At 39.8% G+C, this 22,437-nt stretch overlaps 1 protein-coding gene across 1 annotated transcript in view; it reads left to right on the top strand.

Annotated features, from left to right (window-relative positions):
• The first annotated feature begins 5,511 nt into the window (after nucleotides 1–5,511).
• LOC122796901 (zona pellucida sperm-binding protein 3-like) overlaps nucleotides 5,512–22,437 on the top strand; it is a 191,862-nt gene continuing 174,936 nt past the window's right edge. Inside the window, exon 1 of the mRNA XM_044065658.1 lies at nucleotides 5,512–5,818. Within this exon, the coding sequence (XP_043921593.1) occupies nucleotides 5,728–5,818 (91 nt within the window). The 5' untranslated portion in view covers nucleotides 5,512–5,727. The remainder of the gene's footprint in view (nucleotides 5,819–22,437) is intronic.

Genomic DNA, 22,437 nt, shown 5'->3' with positions numbered 1-22,437 from the left:
TAGCAAGAAACTATGATCCCTCATTAAATCATCCAAGGCTAGTTTCAAAAGAAAAATTGCCAATGACTCCAAAGATAACCACAAAGCGTTCTTTAGCTATGTCAAAATCCTAAGTGGAAACTGTCAGATCTGCTCTGAGTTAGTGCAGAATGGCACAAAATACACTGAACTGACTGATATTGCCAACATTCTGGCAGACAGGTTTAGTGCAAACTTCACCCCCCTCTCACCCCCTAAAGGGTCCATAACCATACCAGAAGAATGTATGGCCCCATCAATCACTGACACACAGGTTAAAACAGCCCTATCCAAAGCCAAAAACACAGTTTCAATGGGACCGGCCGGTGTCCCAGGCTGTGTTTTACAAGAGCTCCAAAATGAACTAACCTCTCACCTAAACACACTGTTCAAACTCAGCCTCTCTACAGGCTATGTACCCACAGAGTGGAGCACAGCAACAGTTATCTCGCTCCACAAAGGTGGAGCCAAAACGGACATCAGGAACTATCGCCATATAAGCCTGACTAGCCTGGTCTGCAAGACTATGGAATGCATCATCATGGAACTCATTAACAGAGAAATTGGGAACCTCCAAACCTTGGACCCTGCCCAGTTTGGCTTTGTTAAGGACAGATCATGCCTCCTAAACCTAGTGGACTTCTTTGAGATGGTTACCAAGGCATTAGATGAGGGAAAGGAGGTCCACACAGCCTACCTAGACCTCGCAAAGGCTTTCAACACCATTCCCCATTCTAGTATTATAGACAAGCTCACCAGCTTGAACATAAACCCCTGTGTCACGAGATGATTGCCAACTGGCTCATGGATAGAACCCACATGGTGAGAGTTGCAGGCTCCACGTCTGACTCTAACCGGTAACAAGTGGCATCCCCCAGGGCTCAGTCCTAGGATCCCTCTTGTTCGGTATATACTTCTCAGAGGTACAGGCAAGCATAGGAGGACTATGGCTGACCAGGTTCGCAGATTACTGTAAACTAGGGGCCATAACTGATTCTGTGGCTGATACAGACACCCTCCAGATGGGTCTCACTGAGACAGATACCTGGTGTCAAAATCATGGCCTCAAGCTAAATGCCAAAAAGTGCATAGTCATCCCCTTTGGAAAAAACAGTACCATGAACTACCACATAGGTGGTAGTCCCCTAAATACAGAAAATGTAATAAGGGATCTGGGGACCCAAGTAGATAGTGATCTCTCCTTTGATAATCATATTGCTAAGGTGGTTAGAAAATCCTTCTATGTGGCCCACCTAATCACAAAAGAGTTCGCATCTAGAACAAAAGAGGTTATTGTGCCTCTCTACTCATCACTCATTAGACCTATCATAGAATACAACGCCCCATTTGGGATGTACCTTACAAGACACCTGCAACAGCTGGAAAGACCACAAAAGTACCTCACCAAGAGGATTACTGGCCTCAAACAGATGCCCTATGCAGCCCAACTCAAGAAACTCCAGCTGTACTCGGTTGCATACCGCTTACTCAGAGGTGATCTCTGCCTGACATACAAGGCCATGTCCAACCCAGAATTGATGGACATGCTCCACCTAAAAAAAACAAATCCCAGAGAGCCACACACTCTAGAGATATAAACCTCACCACAATGATAAATAGGACATGCTGGAGGGATAGATTCCTGTCCCAGAGACTCCCCATGCTTTGGAACAGGATTCTAATATACATCAGGCAGAGCCCCTCACTTAAACTCTTCAAGAGAAACCTTGACGGGTGGATGGGAAACAGAAAATTTACCCCGGGGATCACTGCAGTGGCTCTGCTGGACAGTGGCACAGGGAACTAATGGCTCTGCTGGACAGAGGCACAGGGAACTAATCTAAGGGGGGTGGCGAAAGCCAACACATTCTGGCTAGGCTTATAAATGCCCTTGGGCAGATAGCCTAGTACGTACCTATGAACCTAAGAAACTGCCTCATGATAATCTGTTTAATATGAATGTTAATATGTAAAATGGGCAATAACCACTATTACATATTTATGGAATGTACGATGTAACATCAACTGTACTACATGGACATGACTTGTATTTATTTTCTTTTCTTTCATGCTTGTATACTTAATAAAAAAAAAAAGAAATTTGAGAAAAAAAAGACTAGAGCAATCTATATCATCTTAAACTGAATAGTAAATAAGAAAGAAATATATGTATAATGCATGAAAAGAAAAAATGTTGTAATAGCTTGTTTTCTCTTTTGTACTTGAATGTACACTCATGTTACTATGTAACATGTGATATTAATAGAGGTGTTTAAAAAACAACTACACCAGTCTTTCTTTATTTTAGTTCAGTCACAGAATCTAGCATAGTATTCTTTCTCAATTGCAAAGTGGAGACAGTTTTAACAACATGCACAAGCCTTCCCTGGCTTCCCCACCATTGGTTGGGTGTAAAACAAAAATGCAACTTGTCAACTACACTGCCTATCAGCTTCAAATTGTTAGTTAGCATTTTTCTATAAGAATTGTTCCCTATGGAGTTTTTACTACTGCACTGGCAGAGATTTAAATTTTGGGAGTTTTCCAGTTTTTCTGCAGCTTTGTAAACATTGAGTTAGTGTATTTAAGTAAGGAGAGTGTTTAGGGCACGCATGGGCAGCTGACACCTGCAAAACCGTTTTGTTTCTGTGTTTTATATCTAGTTGAAGCTTTGACCAGCTAGTTTCATTTTGAATGAAACCTTGATAAGCTGCACCTCAACAGGATATTGTTTTGGCTTCCTATGTACAGCTTTCTCCAAACAATAAAATACTGTTCCTTCATACTTCTCAACCTCTTAGACCAAGAAATCTGGACAAAGCCTTAAATAAAAGTGGGACAACAGCTCAATAATAGGGGCAATTTTTAAATGCTGCTCTTATGAACTTAGAAAGTTCATAGAATAACAGCTTTTATGTTAGCATGAGTTTTCTGAATAGCATGAAGTCTGAAACCTGTCTGTGTAGGGTAGATGTTTGAGGCCCTGGATTCTCTGGGTCAAGAATCTCTGTGGTCTCTCCAGCTGCTGCATGTGGTTTGCAAGGTACATGCCAAAAGGGGCATTGTACTCAATAAATGGGCTTATAAGGGAAGAATACAGGGATGTTATGACCACCTTGTCCCTGGATCAGATACCCTTACTAATGAGGTGGGCCATGTAGAAAGCTTTCCGTACAATAGAGGCAATATGGTGGTCAAAAGTCAGTTTGTTATCAACCTGGGTTCCCAAGTCCCTCACGACTGATTGCATGCTTAGTGCTTTATTATCAATGTGATAATATGTGGGGATGTCATTCTCCCCAAAAGGGATAATGATGCATGTTTTGGCATTCAGTTTGAGGCCATGTTTCTGGCACTAGTCATTTGTTTGGGTGAGACCCTCTTGGAGGATGTCCACATCACTAGAGGAATTGATGACAGCATCCAGCTTGCAGTCATCTGTAAATATGGTCAGCCATAGCCCACTAGAAATGGCCTGCACCTCTGAGAAGTATATTCCAAACAGCAGAGGTCCCAAGACCGATTCCTGGGGTACACCGCTTGCTACGGGTCTACTACTTGAGATGGCTTCCCTTATTTTGACTAGGTGGGTTCTATCAGTAAGCCAGTTTGCTACCCATCTGGTAACATATGGACTGATGCCTAGTTGAGAGAGTTTATCTATTATACCTGAGTGGGGAATAGTATCGAAGGCCTTGGCCAGGTCAAGGTAGGCGGTGTGCACCGTCTTCCTCTCGTCTATGGCCTTGGTGACTGTCTCAAAGAAGTCGGCCAAATTTAACAGGCATGACCTCCCCTTGACAAAATCATACTGCATCAGATCAAGTGTCTGGAGGTTGCCAATGTCTTTGTTAATGATGTCCATGATAATCTGCTCCATGGCCTTGCAGATTAGGGTAGTTAGGTTGATGGGTCTATAATTTCCTGGATCAGTGGATGCTCCACCTTTGTGCAAATGGATGACAGTAGTTGTCCTCCACTCAGCTGGGATGAAGCTGGTACTCAAGCTTTGGTTGAATAGGGTGCCTAATGGTGCTACATGTTCCTGCCTGAGTTCATGTAGGATACAGCCTGGGATGTTATGGGGTCCCATGGAGGCTGCATTTTTTGCCTTTGAGAGGGCAGTGATGACTTGCTCCCTAGAGATAAGGAGAGGGGGGCAGGTACTTGGGATGTCCTGTTTTACTGAATGGAGAACACAGGAGTGAAGTTTTCACTGAATCTGTCTGCCAGCAGGTTGGCTATATCTGCAGGGTTTGTGTATGTGGTGTTCTTCAGCACACCTAACAATTTTCCAATAGTATTACTCAACATATCCGACACACCTGCTGATTCTCCTTGGATGGTATGTTTAAGTAAAATATAAATCACTGTTATTTTAATGTGCAAACATGACTATTTCTAACTAACAGACTGCAATGCAGCCAGCTCTACTTAGAGTGTATTTCACAACAGAAGATCAGTAAACATTTAGGTCAGAATTACTTGTGAGTCATAACGGAGTGTGCACTGAAACTCCTTTCTTTTCTGTTAAATATTCACTCTTATATTTATCTACCCTTTTGTTAACTATATCTAAAGTCTTACTCATACTTGCATCCAGTGCCAAGGTATTCCATAGCCTACCTCTCTGATGAAACCGCTTCTGGCTTCTTATTGTTCTGCTCTTCAACCAATCAGTAGCTGGTTGGCATGTTTCCTTTAAACCTCCCTGAATCTTTCCATACCGCTTCATTTAATTCTGTCATTGAAACGTGAACCACAGAATAATATCTTTTTTCTTTTTGCTTGTTGGGCTATTTTTCTTGTTCGTACAGAGTAATGTCTAGGCTGCTCATTCTCCCAAAATGAATGTATGCATTTATTTGTATTATTACTAGGCCCTAACATGAGTCTGCAATACTAGCTGGGATAGTTTGCAATAGAAACTCAAGCAAAATAATATATAATGCATTTACATGATAAGGACCCACCCATTAAACAGTGTTAACTAGTGTTTGCCTTGTGGGAACTGCTTTATCTGCAGTTTAACTCAGAGGGTTAAGGCTACAAGCTGTCCATCTTGCAATAATGGGTTTGATTTCTTCAAATTCTGCTCCCAGGTTCTGTGACTCTGAGCAAGTCACTTAACCATTCAGTGCTCCTGGGTCACCTCTGAAAGGGGACAAGTGTCCAGTGGGCTTACCTATTTAATCCATAAGTAAATCAGTAAATACATAAACAAATAAACACCAGTGTTGAATTCTGAAACATTTCACAAAAAACACAAACATTTTACTTGATATGTGCATTCTCACATGCCATATTTTATTTGTGTGTGGCTAGAATAAAGAGACATCATTTTTTAAAGGTATTTGAAATGGTCTATTTCCTGTGAAGAAGTCCCATAGCAGAACCTTTAATAAAAATCTGCTAACATGAACATTTACCCTGCTGGTAAAGGAAAGCAGTTTTCTGATTCACGGTTAACTTTTTTTCCTCTTCCTATTTTCCTCTGTGCCAGTTATCTTACAAGTTCACTCACAGGCAAATACTAGGCAGTCAGTCTTCAGACTATTACATGCATTTCCAATAATCAAACAGTGACTGAAGGTGAGAATCAAACCCTGCACCTTGTGCCTGTGAGGTAAAGACCTTAAGCATTAAGCCAACCCTAACCCATTTGTTGACTGACAGAGACTACAGCTGATTCTGATCAGATCAGAAGAGATGGCCCTGAAATGGAATGGAGTGGCTGAACTTGTAGGAAGCAGAGCGCTGATCCACAGTTGGTGGAAGGTCTTTTTTCTTGAAGTGTTTGGTGAGTTTATTCTCATTGGATTATTATCTTGATTTTCAGTGAACTATTTAGCTCCCAATTCCATTTCTTCTTGATGCTCAGTTTCATATTCCCCATGCTTTTAATAAAATGTGTCAAAATCAGCATTAGCAACTGCTTTTTTGTACCTCTTATAGGAATGTGTAGATAAAATATGTCCTGGTCACTGTTCAAGTATCATATTTAGGAATCAAATCATATTTTCCTTATCTGTGTGTATCATCTGTTTCTATAATTATTCTGTATTCATATGTCTATTAGCAGTCATGTACGCTCATCTATTGGTAAAAAGAGAGAGAGATACTTCCCCAAACGGGATTAAACAGATCAGATCCAGTTTGGTGAAAACATTTGATCAAAAACTACTGCAATTACTTTGTATGAAAGCAGACATTTCATTATGTGAATTTAATTTTTAAAAAATATTCTATCAAGTGCAAACTATTATTTTCTCTGAAAGGTACAGCAGTCTTAAATAGGAAAACCAGTTAAGTCTTGCTATAGCAATTAAAAGAACATCATATAAGGAAGATCATTGTTGCTGTGTGTCTAGTTAAGGGAATATTGACTCAATTAATTATACACAGAGTGCATGAGTGATGTGTTATACTCAGTGAATAGTCAGAAAGTGAGTTTTGCATTTCTTTTTAACCTTTTACTGTGACCTTGAAGTTGATATATATATATATATATATATATATATATATATATATATATATATATATACATACACACACATATATATGGATGCATGTTAGAAGACTGACTTTTCAGGAAACTTGAACTTCATGTGGTCAAGATCATATGATCGACCTTCCGAAAAGCTGAACAAGACAAAACAGCAAAAATCTCTGCTGCATCCCTCACACCCCTTACATGTTATATGTACCATTTTTGAGATTGTACTACAGTGAGGAAAATGATAAATTCCCCATTCCCCACTGTACCTTGATCTCCATATTCCCCACTGTACCTCACTCTCCATACAAAAGCTTTGACATTTTGGAAAACTGATCATATGGTCGAAACCATAGGCAGTTTGACTTTCTGAAATTTCATTCTTTTGAATGGGACCCATTTTATATATATATATAGATATATACATATATAGATAGATTAGATAAATATAAACATTTGAGGTGTGGAAACTGGAGGGTGTATATGGGCTTGTTCCTGCATATAAGAGCATTTTTTTGTTTCACAACACTTGGTGTGTTGCTTCTTTAAGCTTGGTCTGGTTTCAGTTTTAGAGGTTAGGGGAGCAATTTTCTGTTGATGCCATTATGGGGGGGGGTGGTCTTTCATAATAATTCGGTCTTATCATTGTTACGTTAAGTAACGGGGTGTGCAGTGCAGCACCTACAAAGTGGAGTCTGAGGGGTTTGCCTTCCTGGAAAAAAAATAACACTATGTTGTTTGTTCTTTTTTGATACTGTTGCTTTTTCAGACAACAGCACTTTAAGGAACAGTATTTCCTGAGTCATCCTTAAGGAATTGGCCTAGATCTGCACAGAAGACCAGAACTTAATAAACACAGATTAGTCATTAGACAGAGCTGAAAGCTATTTGTGTCCTCCTCAATACCTCAGTTTCAGGAATCAGCCATGTAAATTAAATTAAATTTGATGATTCAAAGGCAGAGCCATAGCAGCTAGTTTCTTTGGCATCCCGGACAATATCACCACTAGGGCAAAGTTAAGGATAAAAAAAAGTCCTTGTCTCAAGCTGATGACAACAAACAAAATAATAATAATAATAATAATAATAATAATAATAATAATAATCTTCAAACCAATCTGAGGTCCAAGAAAAAAATGTCATTCAGAAAGGAGCTTCTTAGTATAGTTTAGCAAAGCTCCTTGCTACAGTTTCAGAAGTTGCCTGAAATTGTTTGCAAGGAGCTTTTCAGTTCATTAGAAACTCTAATGAATATGAGTTAAGCAGCTATGATCCTGAACATGGTTAGTTAAATGCTTTACTACTACTGTTTTACAGAATGGGAAACAATCGGCACCTATATTAAAGTGTCAGTTGAACCACAAGCTGCTTGCACTGGAGGCAGGTACCCTCTTGTCCCACCCTTGCTGTAGCTCTGTTAAATAGAATTCATCCCTGAAGCTGTGCAGTTGAAATGTCAGGGGAATATGATAAAGTAGCAAGAAGATATCAGGGACTGAAAATGTAGCAGTTTATCAGAATTTCAAGGACCAAATCTACGAGGCTCTGAATATTGAAAGGGGAGACTATGTTCCTTGCATTACCAGTGTGAGAGCCTTACCCCAAAACTCAAACTGACCTCTAAATATATTTTGTGCTTGATTGCTCCATTTCTTCTAAGGGAGATTTTCATACTGTAATAGTTATACATATCCTGAATTTTGACTTTGAACGACATTGTTCTTTGTTACTGAAATAATATATACAAATATGGCTGCATCTGCATTTTCTTACTTAAATTATTGCTATTTGGTATGTATTCTCTGAGCGATATTTGTGCCAGTTATAAACTGTGCTGTGTAAAGACTCACTTAGAGAGACAGGTTTGAGAGTTTTATAGCAACTATAAGGTATGCGGGCTTCTTTAGCCAATACTGGTATATGGGAATTTACTTAAGGTAGATGAAAGAGTTACAATGCTATTTTACGTGTGTCTATAGATGTGTGTGTTTAAGTGTATACATAAAATCAATGACTCACTATGAGAGATTACAATGATCAACAGTAACTTACTGTCCATGCAGTCTCATTGATATTGGGTACCGATCGACAGTGTAAAGTAATTTACAGAGTTTGTTCATAATATGAATGCGCATTCCTGTGCAGGTTGTGCTTATTGCATGTTGTCACACAATGTATGCAGTACACTGATAAACAACATGTGTGTCTCAAAGAGCAAGTGCAGTGAGCATTCTACGGTCAGTGACTTGACATCTGTGTAGTTCTCCTCTCTGTGCATGTGAAAATAAAGGTGTTTAAAGAATGAGAAGCACCATACGTAAGAAAAGACAAGACTCTGTGGCCTATATAAACTAAAAATAAGAACGTGTGCGGGAAGCCACTTGTTTAACTTATGTGAGCTTACTGGTGGGGAAAAATACTGGTCAGTTCCTAGAAGCTTCAGAGACTCTGTGTCTTATATAAGAAACCTGTTTCTCCTTTTTTAATTTCTTCAAATCTTTTGGGTTTGTAATACCATGACGGGAATGGACCCCATTCCTAAGTCAAAGTACAATTAAAGTTCATTAAATTAGTATTGTTGTACTCTTTCATGTCAGCCAAAAGTGCTCTTTGCAGAACCCGCAATGTGCCCAGTAATGACTCCTTCAGCAATTCATATGGAGTTACATGTATTGGTAGCATATCTAAGTATGGTTGTAGACTCTTTTTTTTATAAAACCCGTTGCTCCTACTACTACTACTACTGGAACTATCTGGGTATCTTTCCTCCATATTGCTCTTGTTTCTGCTTGTAAATCCTGATATTTTATGACTTTGTATCTCTCTGTATGCAGGACATTGTAGTGACTGGGTGGGGCAATTTCAATGGTCAATGTTACTTTTGTCTTCTTTACTTGGACCACTATATCCAGTTTTCCAGAGTCTATCTTTTGAACTGTTGGTAATGGATGATCCCATGTGATGTAGACTTCATCATTTTCTATGATGCTTTGTGGATCATGTTTCCAATGTTTTTCAGCCACTTCAATACCATAATGTTTGCACAATCCCCAGTGCAACAGTTTCACCACATTATTATGCCTTTCAGTATACAGTCCTTCTGCCATTAGTATGTCGCAACCAGCAACGAGGTGTGCAAATGTCTCCAATTCTGTTTTACAATGTATTTCAATGGACTTTGTAAACCACCGTGTAAGTAGCCCACTATCTTGGGCTGCCAATATTAACATTTCATCTCTTGGTTTGAATTTGCCTCTCCTTAACCATTCCTGCATTCATTCCTGATCAACATGATGTTCTTCCAGACGTTTTCTATACTTCTAACTATATTTATGCATTTTCCACATTTCTTGCCTTCTCATCTGGTTCTTCACCTTATATTCTTTCTTTTGTTTTTTGGTGCATTCAGTTGCTGCCTGGTTTTTATCCACTTGTGGTTTGATTTTCATTCCTGCTTGATGCCGATATGCTTCTGCTAGTGTAAGCAGGGAAGTCATCTTAGATTTATTCTCCTCATGTTTCAAAACTTTCACTACATTTGGGTCTTGTGAGGTCAGCAGATATGTGTGGAGTCTTGTTTGAGCATGAATTCTGTGACAGCTATGTGTTGGAATTGTGTTGGGATATGAAGCTGCTAACTTGGTCTGATTTATGTCTAATGATATTGTACTAAACAGTGAGAATATGAGAGTGGATAGAAGGTGGTGGTGGGGTTATAGTTAGATTATGGTTGCCAAGTTTAGGGTCAATATTTCCTCTGAGGGAAAGAATGAGGGTGATTGACATGGGTAACCGAGATGTGTGGCAATGTTGATATTTTTATGATATTACAGGAGCTGTCATTAATGAGGTGTTAGTAAGGAAAACAGGTTGGGGTGAGGAGTGGCAATGTTGTATTACTGCGGAGATTGGTAGTATGAAAATGATTTAGAATAAGAGGAGAGTGCCATGTAAAAAGATGGGGTGATAGTCATGGTGATGTTGAGATAGGTGAAAGTGATAGATGTAATGAGCATGGAGTGTTTAATGGAAGAGGAATCAAGGCCCCAGTATTCTTGATCTAGTTCTCACAATTATGGGCAGATGTTCTTTGTGTTTCACTGTTGCAGTCATCACCTGTGGGTTATCCCTGCTGTGGTAGCCCTCGGCTGGCCAGAATACCAGAGTCAATGTTTTTGTGTGCCGGTCGGTAACTACCAGAGCTCAGCTCACAGCTAAAAACATCTAAAGCTAAGTACCCCGTTGAGGATCTCTTTCTCTTGCATTAACTGATGTCTGAAAAAGTTAACAATTGTCTTGCCTGTGGAATGTATCATCCTACCTTGTTAAATAAGACCATACATTATAGACCCTTTCCTTTATAACTATCGGTACTTCCCTTGTACATACCTCCATGTTTAGGGATGTCTCAAAAGCAAAAACGTCCTCACTTACTTGATGACCTAAATAAATTCTGCTGTGACCATCTTCTGTTGGATACCATTGTAAAACTGCTGCCTATACCCACTTAAATAGCTATATTGATTAGCCAGTCCCTGTTTGCACCAAATATAATGGGAAATTTAAAAGCAACTTCATTTGGTGGAATGCATATATATATATATATAAATTATATAACAAGAAAAATAAATTGCTTAATACTTTTAAGAGGTCTCATTTTACCTCCTTTAAGGGTACACTTAAGCAAACTAGTAGACTTTAAAGGGACCATTAGGAAACTCAAAGTTTTATATGAGCTTAAAATAGCTATTAAAACCAAAAACTATGACTCTCATATGTTAAGACCTAACATCCTACAATACTTAGAGCTAGTCCCAATAACACTCTGACTGAAATTTAGTGCAAACTTTACATCACCCACTGTTAAATGTAAATCTTTATGTTGTTTGGTGGATTGTGAACTAGTTGTGTGACAGATCCATGTATTTAGAGCTGCAGGTTCCAATTCTGAAAACAAAAAGTTACTAATAGTGTACCACGGGGCTCAGTGTTAGGCCCTCTCTTATTTGGCATTTATTTCTCAGACTTCTAGGCCAACACTCCTTGCCTATAGTTATCTAAGTTTTCAGATGACTGTAAATTGGATGTTGCTATTCGATCTTCTACTGACTCTGAATCCTTCCAAAATAGGTTAGGCCATCTTAACAATCTGTACAAGGACAATAGTCTCAAGTAAATGTGAATAAATGTAGCATAATTAATTTTGGTAAACTAAATATTTTCATATACCATGTGGGTGACACATCCCTCCAATCAAACACTGTTGTAAGGGATCTAGATACTCTTGTTGATAATTCCTTATCATTTGACCATTATATCTCCACAATAGTTCAGAAAGTTTTCTATTTGTTTCAACTTATTTCCAAAGGCATCTCAACTAGGTCCAAAGAATCGTAATTCCCCTTTACTGATATCTCATCAGACCTGTTGGAGGGATGTGTCATCAACATTGTATGTGTACAGTTAGGCATGTATTTATCTAAACATATCTCTCAACTTGAGAAATCTCAGAGACTGATGACAAAAAAGAACAGTGGTCTTGAAGTCTTAGTTATCAGGACAAACTGGAAGTCATATTTCTGTAGTCTGTCTCTTATAGACTTCTTTGTGGAGATCTGTGCTTAGCCTTTCGAGCCAGTATTATATATATATATATTTTTTGCTAGACTTGGCAATTAGTGTATAGTCTATAACTTGTACTTATCTATCCACCTACAAAGGAGGAATACAGTAATAATGTGTGTGGAAAATGAAGATGGTGAGCTTTTTTAAGTAGGGTTTGTTATAATATACTGTTAGTGGGTTCTTAACAACAGAGGGGTAAGAGTTGTTTTTCAAATCAGCTATGCATGGAAAAGTTATGGAGAGTTGTAACTTTAAGAGGTGGTGGCTTATAACGTAGATAGAAAAGGGAGAAAGTAAATTGAGTAGTCCTGGGGGCTGCTGAGGAATTAGGGGTGGGAGGGGAACGAAGTGGGCCACAGCTAATGTGTCAGTGAGTGCATAAAGGAGACAGCAATTTGTTTGCAAAGTGATCAGGTAAGGTAAGACTATTACAATTCTGACAAAGGCTCTTATTAAGTTGCAAGCAAGGCTCTTACTGTGTAGCAAAAAATGAACTTACAAGTACAATGGCATGTTACACTGTCCTACAGTAAGGCAGTTCTGTGAAATAAAAGACATACTGCTATAGCTGTAAAGGTGCAGAAGATATTTCTATGTTGTAACCGCCAACAGCTATCCAAACAGAAACCACAAAAAATGGGAGGGAGAAGGGTATGCGGTTATTTCAGGGGCAGCCTCACAATACAAGAATACAAAGAAGTTCAACTAAAAATGTAGTTTCCTGCCATTGCATTGCTAAACACATATGGCTAACACAACTTTATTATGGTGTGATTGCATGTTGCAGCAGTTGCTTTATGACATTGACATCAACAGAATCAAAATAGCAGTGGTCCTTCACCATACACCTAAAGCCATACTATTTTAACACAAGTCAAATGGGAGGGCACATGATAAGCAGATGTGCTAGTTACACTAGTTTGCACTTAACACTCAGCTTTTTAAAACTGCATCAGGATGTTTTTATTACAAGAGCTATCCTTGTAATATGACTAGCCATCTCCTGCAAGCTTTTTTTCTTGCCGTCTGAGAAGCATCTGTTTCACAATAGTGGTTTTTGGTGGTCGGGACCACATTATATTCTCCCTCCCCATTGCTATGCTTCACGTCTATACCACAAGTAGCAGCAATACGTACTGCAGAGAAGAGCTGTTAGACACATTATTTGTTTCTGTGACAGCAGTTGTAACTCAAGTGTTATAGCACAGGTGAGCCTGGGTTCTAATCCAGCTAAGGCCAAAACTTTGGGTGGGAGGTTTGCATAATGGTTAAGGTGCAGCATTTGATTCTCACATGGGGTAATTGTCTAGGCTTAAAATGGCCCACAAGAACAGTTAGCCTAGTAGTAATCTATGAACATAGTGTATATCTGATAGCTGATAGAACCAGTCAGCCTCTTCCAATTGCTCCACATTAATGAAACAGAACTTCAGACATTTTTCATTCTTCACTGTAAATGAGGAAAGTCTAAGGCAAGAATTTAAATTACTCCAAGAATGCCTCAACTTTTTTTCCTGCAAAGTTTGAAACAGATGCCTTTCCCTTCAAAGCATATGACCCACTGACATCAGCACTGGGCAGATGTATTTTATGCTGTGCTCATGGCCAACATCCCTGACACTGACAAATCAGAATCAGTCATGAGTTGGCACAGATGACTAACCTAATTACACAAACAGGGAATCAAAGAACAGACCTTAGACTTTTTAGACCAAACCTGTGTTATCTTTCTTTCAGTCTTTCTATCTCTCAGTCTATTTGTCTATATATCTATCTATAGATAAGACCAAAGAGGAAAGCATCTATTCAGACAATAATGTAACAGAATCACATTATTGCATCAGGAAAATGTTAATTACATACCTGGCAGAAATACATTCAATTAAACAGTGAAGAAACATGTAGTTTATTGCCTGAGGTAGTTGTAACATATGAAAAGATATAGAAGCAAAAACAGAATGACATCTGATTTATATGAAAACAAGCAGGTATAACTACTGAGCGATGAAAGCAGTAGCTCTCAAATGTCCAGATTTTTGCCTCATGTTTTTGGCTGTTCTTCATAACAATTGTGGTTTTCTGGCAAACCACTGAGTATTGAAGTCACTAAAGAAGGATATAGAGTTGAGTTTCAGACTCCATACCCTTCAGAAAAATGCATGCTAACACAAATCCTGTTTTTCTGCAACTTTCTAAGTTTATGAGAGCAATACTTAAATGTGTCCCTATTTTTGGGCCTTTGTCCCCCCCCCATTATTTTAGGCTTTGTCCAGATTTCTTGCTGTAAGAAGTCGAAAGGTATGGAGAGCACAGTTCAAAGAGACAGAGTTATTTTCATGATCTTCATGCTTTTTAAAAATAGAGTATTGTTCCTAGTACTTTATGTATGTATTTTGTGTAGCACTTCACTTTATTTCTGACTGTTTTCTATCTCATTTATAATACCCTTGTACATTAGATTTACTGGTGTATTGCACTGGGTAAAATAAGCAGAACTGCACTGTTATTCAGAGCAGGCACTTCTTTAAAGTGTTTTGGGAAAGAAAAACGATGGAAGAAAGACGATACATTTCCAGATTTACTGTAGAAGGCCAGAGTAATAGTAATATTATAACACAGAGAAAAGTGAGCTTATGCTTGGTATCTGTCATTCTATAATATTTTGAAAATAATCTCATGAAGGTGCTTCACATATCCATTTAAATGAAACTATTGGGAATCGGGAATGAAAATATGTCAAGTTCACTTTTCTTCTTGTCTTGTGTCTGTGTTAAGAGGTAAAAGCAAATATGAACTAGGATGCTTCTAGAAAGGTCATTAGTGTTTTTCCAGAATACTTAGCACTTACAATTTTGCATAGTTAAAAGTAATATGTCAACTTTATTTCCATATTACCACATGAGCAACACTGAGCATTTAATATGTTGAAACTGTTTTGTCAGAAGCATAGAAAAAATTAACTGCCTTCATCCTCTCTGTCTCATTCGCTGAAACTGATGAAAATGAAACCTGGAAGAGTCTGAGGCTGACACCTGATAAAAGGTAATCAACAAGCTCTCATTGGGGTTGTGTGTCATTCTGTCCTGAAATCCTAGATGGTACACCTTGGTACAAAGGGATTTTGATACAGCAGTTTCTGTTTGATCTGACATGCAAGGTTCAGCATCGTGGGACCTTTAGTGTCTCATGAATAAATAATTTATTACTCATGGGAAGGTAAAGTATTCGACTATTGTTCATTGAGTCAGTAGAACTGTGCAAGACTCCCAGGTTATTAAATAGTAACTTCTCTTCTAAAAATAGTATACTCACTTGGATGCTTGGACGTGCAAAAAGCTTTTTTTTCTGTTTCTGTCATACCACTTTTGGGTCTCAGTTCATGGAGCCTCTGACTAAGACTAAAGAGGAACCACTGAATGTAAAGCTTCAAAATAAAAAAACAACTCTGTGTGGACATTTTTCAATTCCTGTATGTCTAGTTAATCACTACATGTTAAAAATCAGAAAAAAAATCAGCAAATGATAGTAGAAGTAACAAACTTAAAAACATCCTAAATCAAAAAATAAAAATGTATTTTGAAATATTATTAATATTATACAGAATGACTAACTCTATTAGGTATTCAGAAGTAATCCTTTGCATTTTTGCCTGGAAACAGACTGTCTACCCTGCTTGGATTACTTCTGAATACCTAATAGAGTTAATAATTCTGTATAATATTAATATTTCAAAATAAATTTTTATTTTTTGATTTAGGATGTTTTTCAGTTTGCTACTTCTACTATCATTTTCTGATTTTTTTTCTGATTTTTAATATGTACTGATTAACTAGACATACAGTTATTAAAAAACTTCCACACAGAAGTTTCTTACACTGTTTTCTTTTGAACCCACTATACCTGTAAAGTGGGTTGTTTGAAACTTAAGGGATACTACGGAGATTACTTCTTACTTATAAAGCTCCAGAATAAAAGCAGACATCATACACAGTGGCAAGGAAACATACGTGTGCGTGTTTATTAATTTTTTAGAAATGCTCTGTGCAGTTCATGTCTCAAGCATACATGCATACATGCAGACTTATACACACACATGCACTCACACACACACACACACACACACACACACACACACACACACACACACACACACACACACACACACACACACACACACACACACACACACACACACACACACACACACACACACACACACACATACACGCACAGACACACACACACACACACACACACACACACACACACACACACACACACACACACACACACACACACACACACACACACACACACACACACACACACACACACACACACACACACAGATAAATACTCACAGGAAGAGACAGGCTGCATCACACAACCACTGCAATCATTACAATGATAGAAATTCACCACCTAAATAGTCTAACTGGGACTGCCTGCCAGCTTTTTCACAGCACAGTCTGCTTTTGACTTTGTCCAAATCACTGTCACTGCCACAAGCACCCGTCCATCCCACTAAGGGATTTTAGCATCCCTCTACAGGCAGGATACACAGTTCTTTTACTGTCTTAAACAATCTGCCAGCTTAGGTGATGCAAGCAGTGCTTTCTAGATCAGCAAATAGTACCAAGCTTTCTGAAAGTGTTTAGTGCCACATTACAGCATCAGCTCATCTCTCCTCTGTGTTATTATTTGTAACTACAAATTAGTGTTCTGTATCTTTCCTTGTGGGCTATAGTTTAATAGTTAGGCATGGTGTTTTGGTATCCTATGCCTACTCTTCAAAGTAATGCTTCTACATGTGGGTCAGCATATCTGGTTTCGTAACACACTAATGGAGATATCTACCACTGTGTGTGGCTTCTGTGATATCGCTCACTTCCTTGAGGTACTGGGGGCCATAAATTGTACATATGAAACAATAAAGGCCCCACATCACCCACAGTCACAAAAGTATTTGAACGGAAAAGACAACCATTCTGTGAGCTCTCAGGTAGTGAGTAATGTACATGAGATTATAGTCAATGTGTCCACGTAGCACCCAGAGGGTTTTCATGATTGACATAAATAGCATACACCACAACTCTGTCATCACTTCCTGCAAAGTGGTATTCTAAAAGGGATCATCTAATTAGTAATTGCAGGTACTGCAGCTAAAGTAAATGTGTGTGTGTGTGTGTGTGTGTGTGTGTGTGTGTGTGTGTGTGTGTGTGTGTGTATATATATATATATATATATATATATATGTATATATATATATATATATATATATATATATATATTAATGTCTGTTGATGTGTAGTAATCCCCCACTTATGTGGTTAGTGTGTTGAAGGTGATACTGGCAATCAACTATAGCCCTGGTTAGTGATGCTGTATAGAACTCACAGAGTGTTGCAAAACTACAGTATATACACACACACACACGCACGCACACACACACACACACACACACACACACACACACACACACACACACACACACACACACACACACACACACACACTCACTCTCACACACACACACACACACACACACACACACACACACACACACACACACACACACACACACACACTCACACACACACACACACATACACACACACGCACACACACACACACACACACACACACACACACACACACACACACACACACATAATATCACCGAGCATTGATACTTCTAGAAAGCACCTGCTGTATTACCCTGGCACAGCCTGATGGATGTTTCTAACATGAATCAACCTACATAACATGATACTGAGGAAATGAACAGGTGAACTCCATGGTATGAGGGCAGTTGGACCACACACACATGCACATGACTCTCTGGCTGGGGAAATAAGTCAGAGGATATTGAGATGGGGGTCTTAAGGTGAAGGTTACAGTGTATCAGGGATAACTCCCTCATGCAATAGGGTGTCACAACATGACTGTGACCTGGGGTCACTCCACTGGCTTGTTGCAGTAGAACATATGGCCTCCTGCAGTACAGATGGGTTGTGACTGTGGAACCACGACCAGACTCACGTTAACTGGTGGTAAGGTTTATTGGTAATAGTGGCTGGGCATCATTATTACCCACAAAGAGTGGGGCAGAATGGTATATATGTTCCAGATGAAGTGTGGACTGTGTACCCTGTGATACCCCCTTACATGACTACCCTGGGTACATACACTAACCCATCTTCAGACAACACTGCTAGTCTGGACAGTGGTGGTTGCACTGGCAGTAGTCTGCATGGAGGTGGACATAGATGAGGTATGTGACATCACAAATGTCACACCACCAATCACAACATAGTGTCTGGACTTCATGCCCTCATGGAGCTGCTAGTAGTACTAGGACTATGTCCACACAATGACAAGAAATCCAGCCATCAGGCCTGTATTGACCTGGGTAGGAGCAGGCTGCACCCAAGTGATTTTCTGGCACATCTACTGTTAGAATCTTAGTGATGCCCACATGACAGGGGCCAACTGTTACATGGGATTACACTGGCACCCAGGGATGCTGTGCTATAGTGCATATACACACATCAGACACAGTGTGCTCATCTTGTGCTACAGCTGTAGGGGAAGCATTTCTGGTGCTTATAGACACAGGAGACCCCCTATGATGGATGGTGAGCACCCAAACTATACAGCTTCAGGTTCATTTGTGGGTGAGGAAACACCTTCACCTTATACTGTAGGTGGATGTCTACCCAGGGCAGAGACAGACAGTGTCACTCACTACATTATCTGACTGTGAATCAGATATTTCAGTCTTATTTTCAACATGATACCCTGCATGGGTGTCAGTCTGTTATCCTGCCTCATACTTCATAGGTGTCACCATAACAGTGTTTTCTCTTTGAATATATGACAAAAGAGTTAGCAAGAGTGAACATCAGAACATGTGTTACAACTGTGGTACTATGGCACACATTCTGAAGGTGTCCATGCAATCCTACCCTGCCTACTGTCATCCCGATATGGCTGAATACCTGATGTTCAAATGACAAAACATAAGCAGTATATGCTAAGGTCAGTTTACAGTCTATATGAAGAGTGCTGCTGTTAAGAAATCTGACATTTTATCAGCTTTGTTCATCATTCATCAAGATGCATGGGGTTGGTCCATCATAGGTGCCAGAAGCTGTTGAAGGCTGGGGGGAGGAGGGTGAGAGGGGCACTTAGTGAACTAAAAAGGGTAGTTTTTTTTAAGCTATTTACTACCACAACATAGGTTCAGTTGGAGGACATTTTAAGCTTAACCAATTTCCCTTTTGGTGCTTGAATTAACATTTCCTGATTGGTTTTACCTATCTCATGGTTGACAGTTGGATATCAGCCCTAGTGAGAATAACTGTGATCATACCATAGATAATTTGAGGGGACCCATGTAACAGATGCAGCATTTAGGAACTGCCTCTATCCATTAGTGGCATGAGGGGCAATCCTGGAGTACATTTTCTATTACCCATCCTTAGATCCAAGTTGTATTTGAATATGGACAGGGATGAGCTTTGTTTTACTTGAATGGATGGTCTGTTCTGGAACAGTGGTAGCCTCTGTGATATATCTTTCCACAACATTCAGTTTAAATACCTGGACTGAGTATTTCTGAGGGATTTATAAACAAATGTAAGCATGATGTTGCATAGCTGTCAGTGCCACAGTCCCACATCCAGCCACAGTTTGTACAGTACATCACTATACCATTTAAGCAATAGAGAAAACATCAACAGGTAGCCGCTGTTCATTACCAAGCCCACAAGCAGCTACAGTGCAGTAGATCAGATAGTGATATACTCAGGACACTAACTACACAGCCACTCAGTAAGTTTGCAACCATACTTAACAGGTGATTCACACCGGAAATTTTTTGCATAAAATGAGCCACAATGGACTACATCACTGTGAATAAACCTGCCTGTTTCAGCCGTTTTCTTTTACAGGCAACATTATTCAGAGTTCCTTTCCTGGAATCAGTAATAAGGTGTTCTCGTTTTTCTTTCCTGGCTTGCATTGTTGAAAAAAGTACTAAGTGTGGGCTATTGTCTTTTTTTGATCTATGACTGATGCTGACTAAAATTATTACCTCTGCTTATGCCACTGGTACATATTATTGCCCATAACCAGAAATAAAAATATTAGATCTGGCTATGGTACTAGTCAAAGTTATGATTCATAACAAAAACTGCAGCACAATCAAACCTATAAAAGCAAAAACATGCAATATACAGTGCCTATTTTATGCATTTATAAGGTGGTACTATATACAGATTGTTTAGATTTAAAGACATCATGCAGACTTTTACTTAGAAACTGGAAGATTACAAGCATCTGTTACCAGTTAGAAATTATTTCTGGTGCTGTCAAACACATGTAGTAAATTGCCCGCCCTGCCCCTTCCATGCTCCCTTCTCTAAGCAGATATGCAGCTCTGCATGACCAACTATACTGCAAGGTGTCACAACTTTGTGGCAAGAAACATATTTTAGTAATCAGATAATCATCATTTATTTGTTTTTATAATGGAATAAGTATCTGTCGTGTATAAAGTAATAGGTTCATAGGTTTATACTAGGCTATCTGCCCTAAGGCATTTATAAGCCTAGCCCAAATTTTTGTGGCTTACGCCACCCCTTATATGAAAAAATACTGTGCCCATTAGTTTGTTGTGCCTCTGTCCAGCAGTGACACAGAGATGATTCCCGGGGTAAACCTACGATCTCCCATCCACAGGTCTAGATTTCTCTTGAACAGAGTCAGCGAGGTGCTCTGCCTCACATGGACCGGGATTTTATTCCACAGCATAGGGAGTCTCTGAGTGATAAATCTATCCCTCCAGCACGTCCTATTTATATCCGTGCTAAGGTTTAAGTCGCTTGCTCTAGTGGTTTTGGTGGATTTGGATTTTTTGAGGTGGAGCATGTCCATTAATTCCGGGCTGGACATGGCCTTGTATGTCAGGCACATGTCACCTCTGAGCAGACGGTATGTGACTGAATAGAGCTGGAGTTTCTTCAATCTGGCAGCATATGACAGATTTTTGGTGTCCCTTTATCCTTTTGGTGAGGAACTTTTGGGGTCTCTCCAATTGCTGCAGATGTCGGGTGAGATACATCCCGAATGGGGCATTGTACTCGATCATTGGTCTGATAAGTGAAGAGTACAGGGGAACAATGACCTCACTAGATCTGGATGTGAATCCCTTCATGATCAGGTGGGCAATGTAGAAGGTCTTTCTAACCACTTTAGCAACGTGAGTGTCAAAAGAAAGGCCACTGTCAACCTGGGTCCCCAGGTCCCTGATAACCTCTTCTGTGCTTAGTGGATTGCCACCTATATGGTAGCTTGGGGTTACCTTGTTTTTCCCGAAGGGTATGACTATACATTTTTGGCGTTTAACTTCAGGCCATGGCTCTGGCACCAGCTATCTGTTTCCGTGAGTCCCTTCTGAAGGATATCCGTGTCCGATGCACTTTCCACTATGGCCCAGTTTGCAGTCGCCTGCAAACTTTGTCAGCCAAAGTCCTCCCATGTTGGCCTGTACTTCTGAGAAGTAGATGCCAAACAATAGGGGGCCAAGGACCGAGCCCTGTGGGACACCACTTGTGACCAGCTTGGAGTCTGACATAGTGCCAGCAACTCTAACCCTGTGGGTTCTGTCCTTAAGCCAGTTTGTAACCCATCTTGTGACATATGGGTTTACATTTAAGCTGGTAAGTTTTTCTACAATACCCGAGTGGGGTATTGTGTTGAAAGCCTTTGCAAGGTCAAGGTAGGCTGTATGGACTGCCTTTCCCTCATCAATGGCCTTGGTGACTGTTTCAAGAAGTCGACCAAGTTCAAAGGCATGATCTTCCCTTGACAAAGCCAAACTGGGTCGGGTCCAATGTCTGCAAGTCCCCTATATCTTTGTTTCTGAGCTCCATTATGATCCTCTCCATAGCTTTGCAGACTAGACTTGTTAAGCTTATGGGGCGGTAATTACCAGGGTCCGTAGAGCCGCCTTTGTGGAGTGGGACCACAGTTGCCGTACGCCACTCCTTGGGCACGTATCCTGTGGTAAGGCTGAGATTAAACAGCTGCCTTATGTGCGGGTTTAATTCCTCATTTGGCTCGTGTAGCACACAGTCGGGGACACCATCCGGTCCCATTGATGCTGTGTTTTTAGCTTTAGAGAGCAGCTTTCACCTGCGCATTTGAGATGTCTGGGAGGCTACACTCGGCTGGGATAGTTATCTCTCCTTTAGGGGAGAGGGGTGAAGTTTGCACTGAACCTGTCTGCCAGT

This window comes from Protopterus annectens, chromosome 1.part0 (genome assembly GCF_019279795.1).
Source record: "Protopterus annectens isolate FY-2018-M chromosome 1.part0, PAN1.0, whole genome shotgun sequence".
Classification (NCBI taxonomy): Eukaryota; Metazoa; Chordata; order Ceratodontiformes; family Protopteridae; genus Protopterus; species Protopterus annectens.
This window is presented reverse-complemented; position numbering and strand designations above follow the sequence as displayed.